The sequence below is a fragment of the Vespula pensylvanica genome, chromosome 10, assembly GCF_014466175.1.
Source record: "Vespula pensylvanica isolate Volc-1 chromosome 10, ASM1446617v1, whole genome shotgun sequence".
Taxonomy (NCBI): Eukaryota; Metazoa; Arthropoda; class Insecta; order Hymenoptera; family Vespidae; genus Vespula; species Vespula pensylvanica.
Window position 1 is genome coordinate 3,580,872 of NC_057694.1, and position 16,322 is coordinate 3,597,193.

The 16,322-nt window shown below is 38.8% G+C and overlaps 2 protein-coding genes across 4 annotated transcripts in view; one reads left to right on the plus strand and one right to left on the minus strand.

Annotated features, from left to right (window-relative positions):
- The window catches only part of LOC122632709, a 27,676-nt gene continuing 11,354 nt past the window's right edge, over positions 1-16,322 (minus strand). Inside the window, exons 1-3 of one of the 3 annotated variants that reach the window (XM_043819855.1) lie at positions 2,400-3,408; positions 1,668-1,776; positions 1-728 (exon numbers count right to left, since the gene is read on the minus strand). In XM_043819855.1, the coding sequence (XP_043675790.1) occupies positions 183-728; positions 1,668-1,730 (609 nt within the window). In that variant the 5' untranslated portion in view covers positions 1,731-1,776; positions 2,400-3,408 and the 3' untranslated portion in view covers positions 1-182. Of the gene's footprint in view, positions 729-1,667; positions 1,777-2,399; positions 3,409-16,322 lie in introns of those variants that run through there. The other 2 variants (XM_043819854.1, XM_043819853.1) reach the window with 2 other exon arrangements.
- Positions 9,303-16,322, plus strand: part of LOC122632707 — a 19,422-nt gene continuing 12,402 nt past the window's right edge. Inside the window, exons 1-2 of the mRNA XM_043819849.1 lie at positions 9,303-9,560; positions 9,791-10,297. Of these exons, the coding sequence (XP_043675784.1) occupies positions 9,837-10,297 (461 nt within the window). The 5' untranslated portion in view covers positions 9,303-9,560; positions 9,791-9,836. The remainder of the gene's footprint in view (positions 9,561-9,790; positions 10,298-16,322) is intronic.

Here is a 16,322-nt window from a genome sequence, read left to right on the forward strand (position 1 = left end):
TCATCTTCGTAATCGGTGTTTAGCGATTCTTATAGTTTCAAACAAAGGGTTACACAAGCTTAAGAGAATAGTGATACGCTTTATATGTACACATATATGTCGACGATTAGAACGTTAAGGAGAAACTACGATGAGGAAGAAAGTAAACGAACGAACAAGAAAATAATCAATGATCGTTCTGATCAGCGATGTTCCGCCGAAACAATTCTGTTATGATATTTCCCATAAATTCTGCCGCTTCTGGTTACTCTATAATTGATCTGGTGATTCGTTTGGATCGAGGACGAGGATGGCGAGACGTGTGGACCGTCGCCTGTACACAATCGTTTTACCCGAGTCCTGATGCCGGTTGTAGCCTTGCAATTGTGTTCTTGTCGTAGCTGCCGGTGACAATATTGACCTAGCAAAATACCGTGATGCTGTTTTAATTGCAACTGTTGCTGTTTCATTCTCGCTGTCGTCATCGTTTTCGCCGTCGCCGTCGCTGTCGTCGTTCCCATCGTCGTCATCGTTGTTGTCCTCGTTGGCTTCATTACCACTGACGAAGTTCTTTCTTTCAGTAACGCAATCACCGTCCGTCTTCTTAACAGTCTAAACGGCGATACTGCCAAAATAGCTTTTGTAATTCGTCTTCTGCAACGCCAGAGTATTACCGCGGTAGCGAACCAAGCGAACCACGGACTGGCCCTAGGATCTGCTGCCGGTTCCTTCGACCAGAGGAATAACATCTGAAGAGTACATTAATGTGCACTTCCACGGGCCTCTAACAAAGATGGATCGTAGATTTATTTAGGAGATTATCCTGATTGCCAAATGGTTCTACGATCTCCGTCTTAACACGTTCACTGTTCATTACGAACAGTTTCTTTTATGAACAGCGAACACGTTAATATCAGAATGGTGACAAATCTACGATATTATTAACACATTGCAGATAGACATTAAGACATCTCATGTTTTTATCTAATATAATGCTAATCAGCTAACAGCTATGTACTTTGATTATCCTCTAAAAGGTGATAACAATTTCTTCTTTTCAGTAAACTTTATATTCTTAATCGTTTATCTAAGTCACATAAATATAATTAGATATAACTACATAGTTATTTAAATATAAAACTAATGTAAGAAATTTAAGCAAAATTTTTTAATCAGCAATGCATTAATATCGTTAATGCCTTACGTTACGGATATCCGAAATCTCGAGCGGATGTTACAAGTTCTTTTGAAAGGAAAGTTACTTCGTTCGTAATTGGTTCGCTAGTTACAAGAGATTACGGAGTAGTGATTGACTTTGGCCATTAGTGATTGAATTTGGTCAGTAGTGATTGAATTTGTCGATCTATATCACTATCGTTGCTCGTTCTCGGAAGTTAGTTGTTGGCGTGAGTTAACGCGATCGATTCAATCTAACCGTTGTACTTTTTCAAGGTTGTCGAGCGGCAAATCCTTTGATAATTCGTTTAGAGATGCCTCTTAACTGGATGTCAGTATGCCGTGTTTAGACTTTTATGGCTCCATCGTGGGCGCGAAACGCCTCTCGACGTAGCTTTTGCTCGAGATTTCGTTCCCTTCTTCTTTCTCCCTATTCGAATTGACCCATTTGGCAAAGACCTCTGCGAGGAAGAATTCCGCATTAGCCGCACGTTTTTACTATCAAGACTGACCTTATATATCCACTCGTTGGCGCGCTGCCTGAAACTGAGAGGTCGATCGACTAGCCGAAACATAGAATGGCCGTGAACGGTGACACGCTGAGAACTGCGTCGGTGGAACCTACGATGGAAGAAAGAGAAGTACATAGTCCTCTCTACTGGTTGTACTTGTGGAATGAAAACTTTAAAGAGCATGAAGGTTGCGATCGTTCTAGACATGTACAACAGACGTCAAAGTCGCAACGCGTGTTCAAAGAAGTTGAAAGAGATTTGGTTTCTCGTAATGTACATTCTAGGAAGAAGATACAACGGAAAGAGCCAAGAGTAGAGGACGATGGAAAGGTAGAAGAACGTATTGCATCGTATCGTATCGGCGAGGAAAAGCGGAAGGAGCACGGAGGTCAAGTACTAGCGGAGAGATACGTTTTATATAGTACGAAAGTGACGGAAAAAGAGAGAGAAATATATATACATACATACATATATATATATATATATATATATATATATATAGAGAGAGAGAGAGAGAGAGAGAGAGGAGATGTCAAGGCAAACGCGAACCAGCGAAACGCGTATCTATAAGGACGACCTGAGAAAGGAGAGGGAAAATGGAATTCGAGAAGGACGACGATAAATTTTCAAAGTTCCTTCTGTGCCCTTCGAGAGCGCAAGTTTTTTCTGAGTCATCGAATAGAGTTTATTGATCGAAGACGAAATCGTCGAGTTGCGACGGATATAACTTACGAGCATCAGTGAAAATAAGAGAGATTCACTCTCTTATAAGAGAACTTCGCTTGTTCGACAAGTATAAGTTTTTATGCCTTCCACCGACGTGGAATTGAAGACGATTTTGCTGGATCTCCACCCTTTGAGCGGTGGCTTCACGCCCTTTTCTTTCTCCTTCACCCACGGCAGAATGCAACAAGGGCAAAAAATCCGATTCTAACCAAACTGTATTTGATTGCTCTCACTGTCGCCACCACTGATCACCTCTGATAATGGAGTCTACTCCGATGATACCACGACGATTTTTCATATCCTTCGCTCTTTCGCGGATAAACTTTAAATATAAAAAGTATTTCGGTAAAGAGGTAAAAAAAAAGGTTCGGGTAAATGACGTACGAAACGGCCTCGGCTCGGAATTTAGACAAAGGATTGTGATCGACTGTCTGAAATTTGTCACGCATGATGATCAATCGAGATTAAATCTTTTATGAATTATCCCGATCTTTTTTGGATTTACGTACATATATATGCATGTATGTATGGGTATGTATACGTATCCTTAACTTCTATCATAGTAAATGAGGACGAATTTAATGTAAAAAAAAGTTCGGTCAAGGTCTTCACTCTTTCAAAAGAAATAAAAAACCAGCCGAAACTTGCTTTCGTTTTATGGTAGCGCAGTGTGTTAAGGCGATTTACGTGACTAGGATAGGTCAGTCTTTGGCCGCCTTTGACCGCCTCACCTCCTTAGAGTCTCTCGGTCGACCTACCTTTCGCCCCTGACGTCACGGGATCGTGTCATTAGGTCAAATACTGGATACGTTACCAGAGCGAGCACTCTGCGTGTTGTGTTTCACCCATCTACCGGGTGTTTCTCTTTGTACGATATTCTCCTACGAGACCAATTAATTACGACCGAGATAGGGCAAATGGGCAAATGGTACCTATCATGATTTAGTAATGACACCTCTAATTACGTTATTCTACGTAACGTAATTTTATCAGAAAATTATTACAAGCATAATTTTTTGATATTTTATAATTAATTTCTAGCGTATGTAAATTATATGTTATAATTTATTGTTAGTTATAGAGTAATAAAAAAAGTTTTATACGTATATTCCATAAATTGTTTATGATTTTAAACGAAGAAAAACTCAATGATTTTTTAATAGTCATCCATGAGATCGTGACAGGTCTCTTGATTAATAATTGGACATACCGAACGCTGGTGATTATGGACGGAAAATAAAAGAAAAAAATACTTCCATCATTTATGGTTTACAAAGTGTTGAAATATGAAGACTGATTGATTCTTAAATATAGGTTCAATCGATCGTGTTTCTGGAATACGATCGGTAAAAATTGAAATTTGTTAAAAGAATCCAATGCACATAGCGATGTTTGATTGTTCGTGTCGCATTGCAAATAATTCCGCAAGTAGCGTTATTGTTGAATTCACATTGAAGCGTAAACAAAATATTATCGAGCGGTACAGTACAAGACGCCGGCCGTCGGTCTTTTAAAGAACATTTCCACGCTTCACACAGCCGTCTGAATGACGCCAGACGTCGCGACGCCCTTACAATAAAGCAATTTCTACACCCACATATAGAGACCACGATGGAACTGGTTGTGTTGTTTCTAATCAGAGGATAAAGTGGAAGAAAATTGTAATGCTCTTATAAGATGCGAGAATTCATGCTTCATACGTAGATTTATGTAGGTACCAGGGCTGAAGTAAGTATTTCGATGCTATTTAAAATCGAACAAATTTTTTTAAATCGATAAAAGATCACTGGAAATTTTTTAATAAATACGAAAAAATTCGCCTGTTGTGTTGTATCAAGTATCAATGATTAAACAAAAATACTGTATGTTTCATGTTGTAGTATTGTAATAATATAAATATAAAATAAAGCTTTGTATAAATTTTATGATAATGAATAACAGATGAGTAAATATTAATATTTTCGCGCGATTTGAATTATCTTTGAATAATTTCAAACCATAATTTACAAAATGCATATAATCGTTTTTCCTATAAGCATTCCATACAAAGTTTGTATAAAAAGTTCTCGTTTTATATTTTTTATTGCTACCACAAAGTAAAATTATTTCTATTGTATTTTTACAGCACATTAATCTCTGCATATTTTCCATATAAAACTTCAAAGCTCTTTGAGTTGAGAGCTCGTAGAATCTATAAAAAGTTATTTGATTTTAAATAGCGTGCGAATACTATTTTTTACGAACTGTAGATATTTTTTTACTTATCTAAAAGATCTAACAATTTCTTTTTCATTTTTTAGTAGCGAGATATTCTATACATAATTGAACTCGTCGAATACGTTTATCGTAATTAGAATCGTTGCGTGAATGCCGAACAATTTTCTATAGCTATAAAAATTCACGTTACGTTTTCATGAAAAAAAACTCATCAATTTATCAAGGTCATTATGATATAGTATGTGATTTTTCATATCGTATAAATCTGTTCCACGTTCATTACTTTTTTCCAGAACAATGAATTTTCTTTGACTTCGTAATCGAAGTCTCTAAAGAGACGCTGTTCTCGTTTTTAAAGCGACTTTTTGGTCCTCTAATTTTCTTACTTCTTTTTTCTAAAAAATATGCTCTCTAACGACTCTTCTTTCTTCGAAGCGAAAGGAAATCGTTGTTTCACAGTCGGTAACATAGATCTCTGTGATACAGTTCCTCTCGTTTATCTCAAGTCACGAAGAAAGTGATTCGAGACAGAGCTCATTAGCTATCGGACAAGTTACAAATCGTATATCGACTTCATGATCGTTTACTTGCGTTTCCCTATGATCGCTATCGATCATTAAAAAATTTCAGTTGAGCGAGCAAAAGAATATCGTTAAAAAAACGATGCGATTGCAAATGTTAGTTAATGAAAGATGACGGGTACGACGTTTCGATAATTAACTTTGGATTCTAGCAAATGAGTTTCGAACAAAATGGAAGAGAATCATGTAAACGATCGCGTCTTGATCGAACATATGTATGTACGTTGAAAGCGTTCGGCTTTAAAAGGAACAAAATGCTGCTCTTGACAATGATGTTCGCTTCGCTTATTCCGATAACAAGTTTGTACCGCAGCTCGTGAGTTTCATCGAAGATTTACTTCGGCATTTCGTATCATACTATTTCAAAAGTTCTCAAAGCTATCTTACGTTCGGCCCGTTGACGTGCTCCTATTAGGTCACACACGAAATTTCCCTTCTGATCTTTGACATTTCGAAATTCAAAGTTTTCCCTTACAGAAAGTTCACGCTTTCCAGCTTTAAGCGACTCTATATGTATAGAAATATCGAGAGTGAGTAAGTAGACGGAGTAGATAACACGATCTTTTAAAGATTCTCAGATCTGAAGAGAAGAATGCTACGATCTGCACTAGTTTTTTCCAATTTCGCAATCTTACGTAATAGAATTTCTCGAGTTTTAAGGTCGGTCTTATTTACGTCGCAGGATAAATTCATTCATTCAAAATAATTACACGTTTCTAAGACCTTGAAAATGGATATAACAAAGACAGTTGGCACTATTCTATCTTTTTATCGTTTTGCAGTCGTTACGAGTGCTACCGAGAGTACAATGCACGCCGGATAGTTATACAGTGCTAAATTATTATTGGAAAGTATACTTCCGCGCGAAAGCGTTCTATAGTAAAGCTAGGTAGGCGGGTTAGAATTTTTTTTTATTCCCATTGAAAGTACCTTCGTATAGGTTCTAAGGTTAAAGGTCAAGATGACTTATCGGTTTGTCTATTGAAAACTAGCCAACCTCTCGAAACGATAGTATATCAAAATCATCAATCAATCGCTTTGTTTTAAAGTAGCCCACTTGTGTCAAGTAGAATTTCTACATAGTTTTCTCTCAAACATAGTTTTATCTCGATGAGGGTACAATGAACGTTATCCTGGAAGGAGGAATTTATTTGTTACTATTTTTTATTTCCTTTTGCATTAACAGCTCTCGCGTGTCTCATGCCCTTAATGGGTAATAATACGACGATGATCCGCGCAATTACCTTGCCCTTCGTTCGAACGGGGCACGGTTCCGAAGGTAGCCTCGAAACAAACAAAAAGGCTCAAGAGACCTCGCTGCGGTTGCAGCACACCGCTGTCCTTGGTCGAGACCAAGTACCGTCCACTCGACGTTTCAAAAACTGCACCGAGACTCTGAGAGTCAGCTTATCTTTCTCAAACGACACGACGAAGACGACGACGCCCTTCGATATTTTATTTCCTTCGTCGTGTAGCGACGCTAAAACGTTTACGATCTAATCGACGGTAGTCCGGTATACGTGGGTGTAACATCTCGTCACGGTCGTTCGATCAATTCGATTATGATCGATAATATTCTCAAACAGACAAGTTTAAAGAAATTGGATTTTTATAGAACAGTTAGAGCAAATTTTGAACGAAGCCTTACACCTTTTTACGCTTATCAATGTGATCCTGAAGGATTAACGAGCGTATAAGAAAGGTTCGTGACTTTCTCAAAAGCGGACATCCTTGGTCTCGAACGCGCAGCTGCGGCTGCGACGCGAGCTCGAGCCCGGGGCCGAACGCACCGCAATGCAGGTGAACCAGCGGCTGGTCCAGAGGCTGGACCAACCAACGACCAGCCGGTGCACTCGGAAGAAGATGCGTAGGCAGTTGTATCTTCGAATCACCATCTACCGCAAATTTCTCTTTCTTTCTCTCTCTCTCTCTCTCTCTCTCTTTCTCTCTTTCTCTTCCTCTCTCTCCCTTTCTTTCTTTCTCTTTCTTAGCTACCGCAGATCTTATCTTCGTCGGAAAATATCTTACGAGTCCGACGCGCTCCTCTTCTTCGAACGATCTAACGTTAGCGGAGAACGCGGGAGGAGAATTCCCTCCTCCTTCTACCAGCACTATGCAATCTTTCGCTCCGAGTTTATGCTACGTCCTACGGACACGTTCCTATCTCGAGATAATTCATACTGACGGATGCAGCGACTCGAATCTTTCGCAAGTCTCTCTCTCTTTCTCTCTCTTTTTCTCTCTCTTTCTTTCTTTCTTTCTTTCTTTCTTTCTTCTTCTTCCTCTTCTACGACACGTACCCTGAATAAATCGATTCAAGTTTTTGAAATCAAGTAAAGCATAGATGCTTGTTAAGCCTTATTTGATCTCTCACAAGTCGATCATTTTTTATTTGAATAACGAACGAGATCCTTCATTTTTTAAGATAAAATATTATTGCTAAATATTATGATAAATATTATAATAATCGTATTATTTTTATTCGTCATTTTGTAAATCGATAAGTTTTCGAAATATCGAATCTTATATCTTTTGAAGTGAATTATAAGAAAGATCCTTTACAAAAACAAATCAAATTAATTGATACTAAAGTGTTGCTTCGTTTTTTATAACAATTCCAAGTGTTTTTAAACACTTCGTACCTTTTATACCTTCATTTATATAATCGTAATTGATAGAACTTTGAATTAGTCGAATTATTTTGATCTGTCGTTCGTTAATACGAACAAAGATCGTTTAGGTAATAGTACTAACGAGATTCTCCAGACGAGAAGACGTTCGAGTCGATTTTCCACCATTTGCGTCTCTGTTTTCGCTTTCGATCGTGCTCGAACAAACAAAGGTGCGGTCATATCGGTGCAAAACGAAGGAGTATGGCTCGATGTATACACGCACGTGGACGTGTTTGTATATTCGTGGAGATCGGTATATACTTGCGATCTAAAGTATATAACGAAGAACGATCGATCGAAGCAAACATCCTTCGACAAGATTATCGTAGCAGAGCACGATGTAATCGAGCGAAGCTTGTCGGCTGTCGCTTTAAAATTCCCTCCTCGGCATCGAGCTCGCTATCTTATCGACTATGCTTGAAGCATCGCGTAGTTGTCTGAAGGTTGCATCATCGAGTTTTAACGAGTTTTAGGGGCTGTTTGTTTTCATCCTTGACTCGACAGAGATTTAAAATAAACACGCTCGTACATACTTTGCCCTTTCGACTACGCTAGAACTTCATTTATTTTCTGTTTCTTTCCTCTTGATCGAAAGAAAAATAACGCCTGTATTTTTAACTTTCTTTCAACTCACGAAACATTTTCGAACGAGTCGGGTTACAAAACGCGAATTGGAGAACGTTTCGTTGAAATTTACCAACGCGTATTGTTTCAATTTTAAAATCATTCTCTACGAGCTATGGATTTAGGTATGCTTAATATTCGGTATATCTTTCTGCTGAGTTCTTGTTATCCGAAGCTGCATTTACCAGGTATTTATAAGAACGCCTGTTATTATATTACGCGTACGGGAACATTTGTTTAAGAGTGAATGAAATTTGTGTCAGTGAGCCAACTGTTTCAGAGAAGAGCTAGCAAGAATGTTTGCTATTCGAATCGTTCTGTTATCAGAACCTTCCTGTCCAACAATACGATGTTTAATGATATGTGAAATCTAATGGGATCATCGAAACAAAGTAAGTATTCGAAAACGAAAGGAAAAGTCTTGAGACGAGATAGAATAATTTTTTCTCGATCTGTTCTATGGTCTATGATCGCGGATGCACATCGTCGAAAGAACGAAACGTTCATACGTATAGAAAGGTACACGTATAGTTATCGGAGCTCGTAAAAAGAGAAACTCGAAGCCGTTGTCCTGTAGCTGGCTGCACGCGCGCAAGGATACGTAGGTGGTTACTGAAAGACACGTCGTCGTACCAGGAGAGTAGACGTTACTAGAGAGGGAGTAGGACAAAGAGTAGCGGCAAAAGAGGTGGATTGTTCGTTGAGTCTGGCGAACGAGAACGAGAGGGAAAGCAAAGAGAGGGAAAGAGAAACAGAGAGAGAGAGAGAAAAAGAGAGAGACAGAGAGGCAGAGAAAGAGTGAGAGAGAAAGGTAGTGGGAAGGAGAAAGAGAAAGAAGAATGGTGGGGTTGGTAGCGCGAGGAACGAAGCACGTGGGACCCCAAGTCCGTGTGTCTCCTTCAGTAGTGCTCTCAGCTGCCTTCGGATTATTTCGCACCGGATGTCCATCCACCGTTCTCGACGCGTCCGTTGCACCGTTTGCTGCATCGTTCCGCGACGGAGAATGCGAGCTACTCACGAGGAAAGAAGAAGCTTCTTCGTTTAGTCCGTTTCGTGGACCAGACGCATACGGGGTGAGTTACTACAAATAGATACGCTTAAAAAAGTTCGATTCCGAAGGAAGGATTCTTCATTGTGATCGCATAATAATCTTCTTCTTCTTATCAATCAATATTCTTTGGACCATTCGAGATTTCCGTACACTCTCTTCTTTTGTTTCAAATATCAAGCATGTATATCTTTTCTTTCTTTTCTTTGCACAGTCGCTTTCCTTATCAAAAGTGAGATACCAACTTATTATCAGGTCACGTGATTCACCCTGTACCCGAGTTCTTCGTGTCCCGAGTACGATGGCCTCGACGTTGTCCCTTGTGATCCTCCAAGCGATCGTTCTCGTGGTATCGTCTACCGATCGAGAGACACGAGTCAACGAGAGTTTTCACGGAAGAGTCTCGCAGATCGGCACACGAAAGATCATTTGGCCGCATTTGTTTCGCGAGAGGTGGGCTCGCGTCCAAGAGCGCGAACACGATTGGAATCGCCTTTGGAATTACAAGAACGACGATGACGTTGAAACGACGATCGCAACAGCACCAACGATCGGATCGTCGATGAGACCCATCGTACGATCGAACGCAACCAGACCAGACAAATTTGGTGCGATCGCCGTTGCAGAATACGCTGGTACCAGAGCGATCGCTTATGCTGGATTTCACGAAGACCATCGGCATCGAGCCCTTTCGGAAGCTACTACTCGAGGCTACCAACGAATTCTTACCACGACGCCTACTTACACCAGACATCATTCGGGGTATGTCCCAGGAATCTCCTTTTTAACAATAACTTTAACAATAAATTTTCTTTACTTTTCTTTCTTTATTTTCTTTTTCTATTAAATTATATCTGCTTGTTTTGCGTATGTTTTCATTGCCTCTACACATCCATGCACGAAACATTAAATAAATTTCGATCTTTCTTTAGATTCGACAGCTTTCTTACAATTTACAATTCTTGATGTAAAATATCTTGCTGTAAAAATTCGAACAAATCTTTCAGCTCCTACTGTTTGTTTTAATAAGTAATAAGGTGCTCCACTTTGTGCCTGTACAGTGTAAACTACTTTTATATCGCCTCATGAAAAAGATCGATTAATATTAATAAACGGAACTTGAAGGATGATTTATAGCATGTAAAAAATGATTTCATTTTCATTCGATCTCAGCATCGCTCGAGAACAGGAATCGATCGAGCGATTCCTCTCGATCGTCACGCAGGGTACCGTTACTTTGCGATCGTCTCAGGAATATTCGATGAAAGTCCGTGAGATCGATAGAGAGTCCACGGGCAAGATTACTCGGAATTCACGATTGCCAATGGTATATAAAGCATATCGAGGTACCTTAATTAACCAAACTCGCTATTATCCAGAAGCAATGGATACCTTACTCAAGATTCCATCGTAGACGGTAATCGAGTTATCAATAAGAAACGCTACCTTTCTCTTCTACACGATTATGGTATCATATTCCAGGATCATAGATCCTTACTGTCAGCCGGGGCGATCATTAAACGGTCACGATCGTAAGGAGTATTAAGCTATAACGCAAAGGTATAGCACTCGCTCGGTTGTTCGCCCGCTCTTACTAATATAAACGTGCTACCTCATCGATCACGTTCCACGCAAGCGCATACGCCGAATTCCAAGAGTCTCTTTTTTCTCGTTATCTTTGCAAACGTACCTTTCGAAAAGTACATCGAGTGCTCGAGAGAGAGAGAGTGAGTGCTCGAGAAAAAGAGAGAGAGAGAGAGAGAGAGAGAGAGAGGCCCACGGATTCGGGCTCGATCGAAGCGACTTTATCTCGAGACACGCAAATGGAGCCGAACGAAGCGACGCATAAATATACGCTGCTAGGCGGCGTGTCGTTGAATTACTATATTTACGAGCAATAAGCGACGCGCCGTATCCGCGAGATGATGTACGATCGAAGGAAGCCCGGTATATCTCGCACGGTGTAATAACATTCGCTGAGAAGGTTCCCTCGAAAAAGATTTGATTCGACTCGACTCGACTCGACTCGACTCGACTCGACTTGACTCACTGATACTATCGAAGGTTCCGTCTACTCGTAGGCTTAATTAATCGATCGATTAATTATCACGCGCAAAGCGTCTCTCACCGAGTTGTACAATCATCGGGATTGTTCGTGCGAGACGTATATACATATGTGTTCATGTAGACACCATCGAGCTCGTAATCCGCCTTCGCGTGTTACATATAAATGGACGTGTCTTTTGGAATAAATATCAGTGCACGTTGTATTTTCCTTGAATTGAATCGAGAGGAATGATCGTTGCTACGTGATCTCTCGATTTATTTTCACGAGGATATTGATAAGTAAAAGAATTCCGTGGATTCTCAAGAAAAATTCTCGAATGGACGATTTTCATCGAGATTTTCACATTTTTTAAATCTTTAATTCGATCTACTTGGAAAAACGTGCGTCTATGTCGAGTTGAAAAATTCTTATAAATTTATTCAAAGAATCACGATTGTTCGTCCAATTCGGAGATATATGTATGTAAGAAAAAGAGAAAGAGAGAAGGACAGAGAGAAAGAGAAAGAAAGAGAGAGAAAATAACTTATTCGTGAACGAGAGGCCAAATAGCACCACGGGTTCCCTCCTCCTCTCTTTATGGTGGCATCGATCTCGAGAGAATCATCGATCCCGACTTGTTGATACGATAATAATAACACTTAAAATCCGATTTGTCGATATGAAGATTCAATGTCTCTGCCAACGAAATTAGAAGGGTACGTTGGGTTCACGACGTTTAAATTACTTTCAGTCATTTCTACGGTCTGACGAATCAACGGACCAAATCGAATATTCATATATCATAAAACGTTCGTAACAGGCGACATTTTTTCGTCGGACGATGGCGAAGCGCCTTCGATTCGTTTCGAACAAAGTTTCACGCTCATTATTACGCTCCATCAAGTGACTTCCATTTGAATAAATCTCTTGAAAGCCTTCATTGGAAAAAAGCTTAAGGCTTGTTGCCTTATACGTCTTTACGTAGTATACCTCATCTCTCACTTTCTCTCATTTTGTATTTTTAATCCTTACCTTTACTCTTATCTCTTTCTATTTTTATACCTATAAATATCTATACTCATACAGATACTTACTGTTACTCATCCGCTTGCTTATATCGATGTGATTTATTTTTCATACTTACTGTAATCTTTATACATTTTTTTCTTATATTTACATAGTTTTGATTCATGCAGCATCCATATGTTATAGACATTTAACAGACATATATCTCCTTCTTTGTATATATATAAATATTTATTTATTTTATCACGAAATTTCGTTTATCTTTCTCCTCCGTAATGGGATTACTACAATCTATAAATACAAATTATTTTCTGACTCTCTCTCTTTCTCTTTCTTACTCTCTGCTTACTCTTTCATTTATACTTCTTTCTGTCTCTCTCTTTCTTATTATAAAACTCTGCTAAAAAGTAGCAAGAAAAGTGCGTCGCGTTCAAGGAACATAAAGATCCTTCGTCCACTTGTTCAAATACTTTGCTCAGAATGATCGATAGTCGCCGTACGAAAAGAAACAAGAATAATGAATATTCAAGGAGTTCCAAGTAGGAGAGATAATGATCCTGCTATGTCACTCGTAGAACGATTTTGCGCAAGCTCAAATCTATCGTCTATCGATCTTCGTTTCGTCATATCCATGATGTGTATCGGAGAACTGACGGAGTGCCGACGAAGATCGATGAACAACGATCAACGAGCTCTTGAGAAGGTCTGCCGAAGAGGAAAACCATACAACGTGTCTCTCTATCATCGTTGCCCCGTCAAAATCATCGTGCTTTTCACATCGTCAAACGTGATTTTTCTTCCCCTTCACTTTTCTTACGATATAATACTCGCTAAGAAATAAAGAAAGAAAGAGAGATAGATAGATAGATTGATAGATAAAAAAAATAGATAGATAGATAGAGAGAGAGAGAGAGAGAGAGAGAGAGAGAATAAGGGCGAGAACGAAATTCGCTACCTTGCATCGTCGCCTCTTTGATCTTTCATCGGCGTTACTCGCTTCATTAAGTCGCTTAGATTATTCGCCTCTATCGAGATAAGTGCTTATCGAATCGAGTTTAACCGATCCCCTTCGAAACACGAATATAGACGATATATTGGCCGATCGTTCTTTCCCGACTAAATAAAGATAAAAAAAAAAAATAAATCGCATTCTCGAGAATACTCTTCTATTCTAACCAATCGTAATTTTCGTGTTTAAACATCGAATCGTCGTAAATAACTTATGTGGAATGTGTTTGAAGTTCTGGGTTAGTTTGACGCTAGGAAAACACCGGTAGATTTTAATTTTAAATCGCAACGTAGAACGCGAAAGAACTAAACGTTTGTTGTGAAATCCAATGAGCGACAAGGAAGGGTTGAAATGGAAACGATCAATTCCCTGAACGTTCAAGGCAGTGAAGGTTTCTTTGCTAGGTTTATATATCATCAGTTGCTTTCACTTTGAACCACGATTTCCCATTACTTTTATTTTTTTTTCTGTATGTATATGAACGAGCGTAAAACATCGAATGAAACTAGTAGAAATGAGCTCTCTTGTTAACGTTACGAGTGTATGCTAAATGGTATTCGTTGCTCCGAATACTCCGAGATTATGCGATTGACTCGTTGAAATTTTTAATTGTCATTGCAACGAAATGTAAGTTATAAGAGAAAAGATTACGAACATTTACAATAGATACGAATATCTTCATTAACGAGAGTCAAGCTTTTGTATTCGTGAATTCGAGTTAGAAACATTTCGACGTTTGTATTTATAGAATAACGTTCGAAGATAATGTGTCTCGTTTCGCTTGAAATAGCCTAGAAAATTTGTATAAAAAGCACAAAGGAAACGTTACACGCTGAGTCTCTCTGGTAAAAATTTCTTCAAATTTATCGATTTAGGAATATTACGTACGAGAATAATTCTGAAAATAATGTTGAACTTGGAAAACAAATCTGATCAAAGGTAATCATGTCGAAATTATTAATAATTATTATTAACTAATAAGACTAAATGCTTTTGTTTTAAATAAACTTGGATATAAATACATAAAGCGGTTATCTATTTAGTGATCGTATAAAAGAAAATGAAATCAATCGAATAAAGTTGATTATAGCCATAAAAGCAACTCGAAGCAGTTTAATGGAAGCCAGTAGTAATCGAATACTCGGAAACTCGAAGCCACAATGTTATCCAGATTCAGAACTAGGTTTTGTATCCTTGGTTCATTAAACTCGAATACTCTGCTAATAAAATTTAATTACTGGGTTCTTAGAGATTTTTTCAAAATCGATATACATATATAAATCCTCTAAACAAATTTATTCATATCTATATCATTCACTGAAACAAATCAACATACATCTATATTATCTATTTGTGCAACGAACGCACTCGTATCTATATTATCCATTCCTGGAACGAACTCACTCGTATCTATATTATCCATTCCTAGAATTTATCATCCGAGTAACTATTTTCGATAAATCGATTTCGAAATACGTAATGCCGGTTTTGAACCCGGATAACATTCTGGACTCAGTTATTCGAATTAAAATGTTGCGGAGAGGAGGATGCGAAAAGCGAGAATAATTGAATAAAGCTTTGAAGAGGTCTAACTCATGAACTGCGAGTTTCACTTAATGGGATTCGTTCCATGCGAGACTCGAACGCCTTTGGGCGACTTTGGTGATGTCGAGCTTGGAACGTGGCTGGGCGTTACGAAGAGGAGAAAGAAGAGAGACAAGGTGGAATGAGATACCATGGCCACAAATAGAGCGCATCTTTTGCCACGAATCTTTTCCTCTCTTTTTCTTTTTCCTTCATCCACTTAGAGGGCTGATCGTCTCGTAGGATAAACATAACAGTGACGGACGTTCAACCCAGTAGCCGTATCCGGAGTATTTAGCCGATGCGTGTTTCATGAATTCGTCACGTGTCATTGTAGAAACACTTCGAACCTGTTCCGAAGGGAACGAGAACTGGTTCGTGAACGTACGCAGGTGCGTACGGTGACGGGCACGACAGGCTCATAAAATGTAAAATTGTACCGATTTAAAGAGCGCACGCGTCGTGATCGTTTCTAAATTTCATAATGACTGAGTCAGCCTGCTGTGGTCTAGACTTATTTAAATATCTACACTGTCTATAAATATTGCTTATATGCAACGTATGTACGAATCTTTTTATATATGTAAGTATATATATATATATATATTCTGCTTCTTTAAAATATCGTATACTCACCCTAAAAAAACACATAGAAAATAAGAATATAAAATATTTGTCTACAGATTAGCTGGAAAAATCGTAAGCTGCTTTAACACTTTGTTGGTTGAGATAAGTGTAAGTATAGATTAGAATTTAGATTTTCTCTTCGAGAACATAATTCTCTGATTATCGCGATGGGAAGCGACGTATATTAAAAATTAAAAAGTTTCATATTGAAAGGTACAATTTTCTGAACAAGTATTAAAATAGAGAGCTGTAATTCGTACTACAACATCGCGATGGTTTTTCAGATATATCTCGTCCGTGTAAATCGATACTCGATCGATCTCCTTTTTGGTCATGCGTTAAAAGAGAGAGAGAAAGAGAGAGAGAGAGAGAGAGAGAGAGAGAGAGAGTGATAGAGAGGTCAGAGGTTAAAAAATCGCGAGAGTTGCAAGCGTCCTCCTCACGCGATTGCACGGAGGCGGTCAAGGTACTGCTGGCCCTCGTGAACCGCCAGG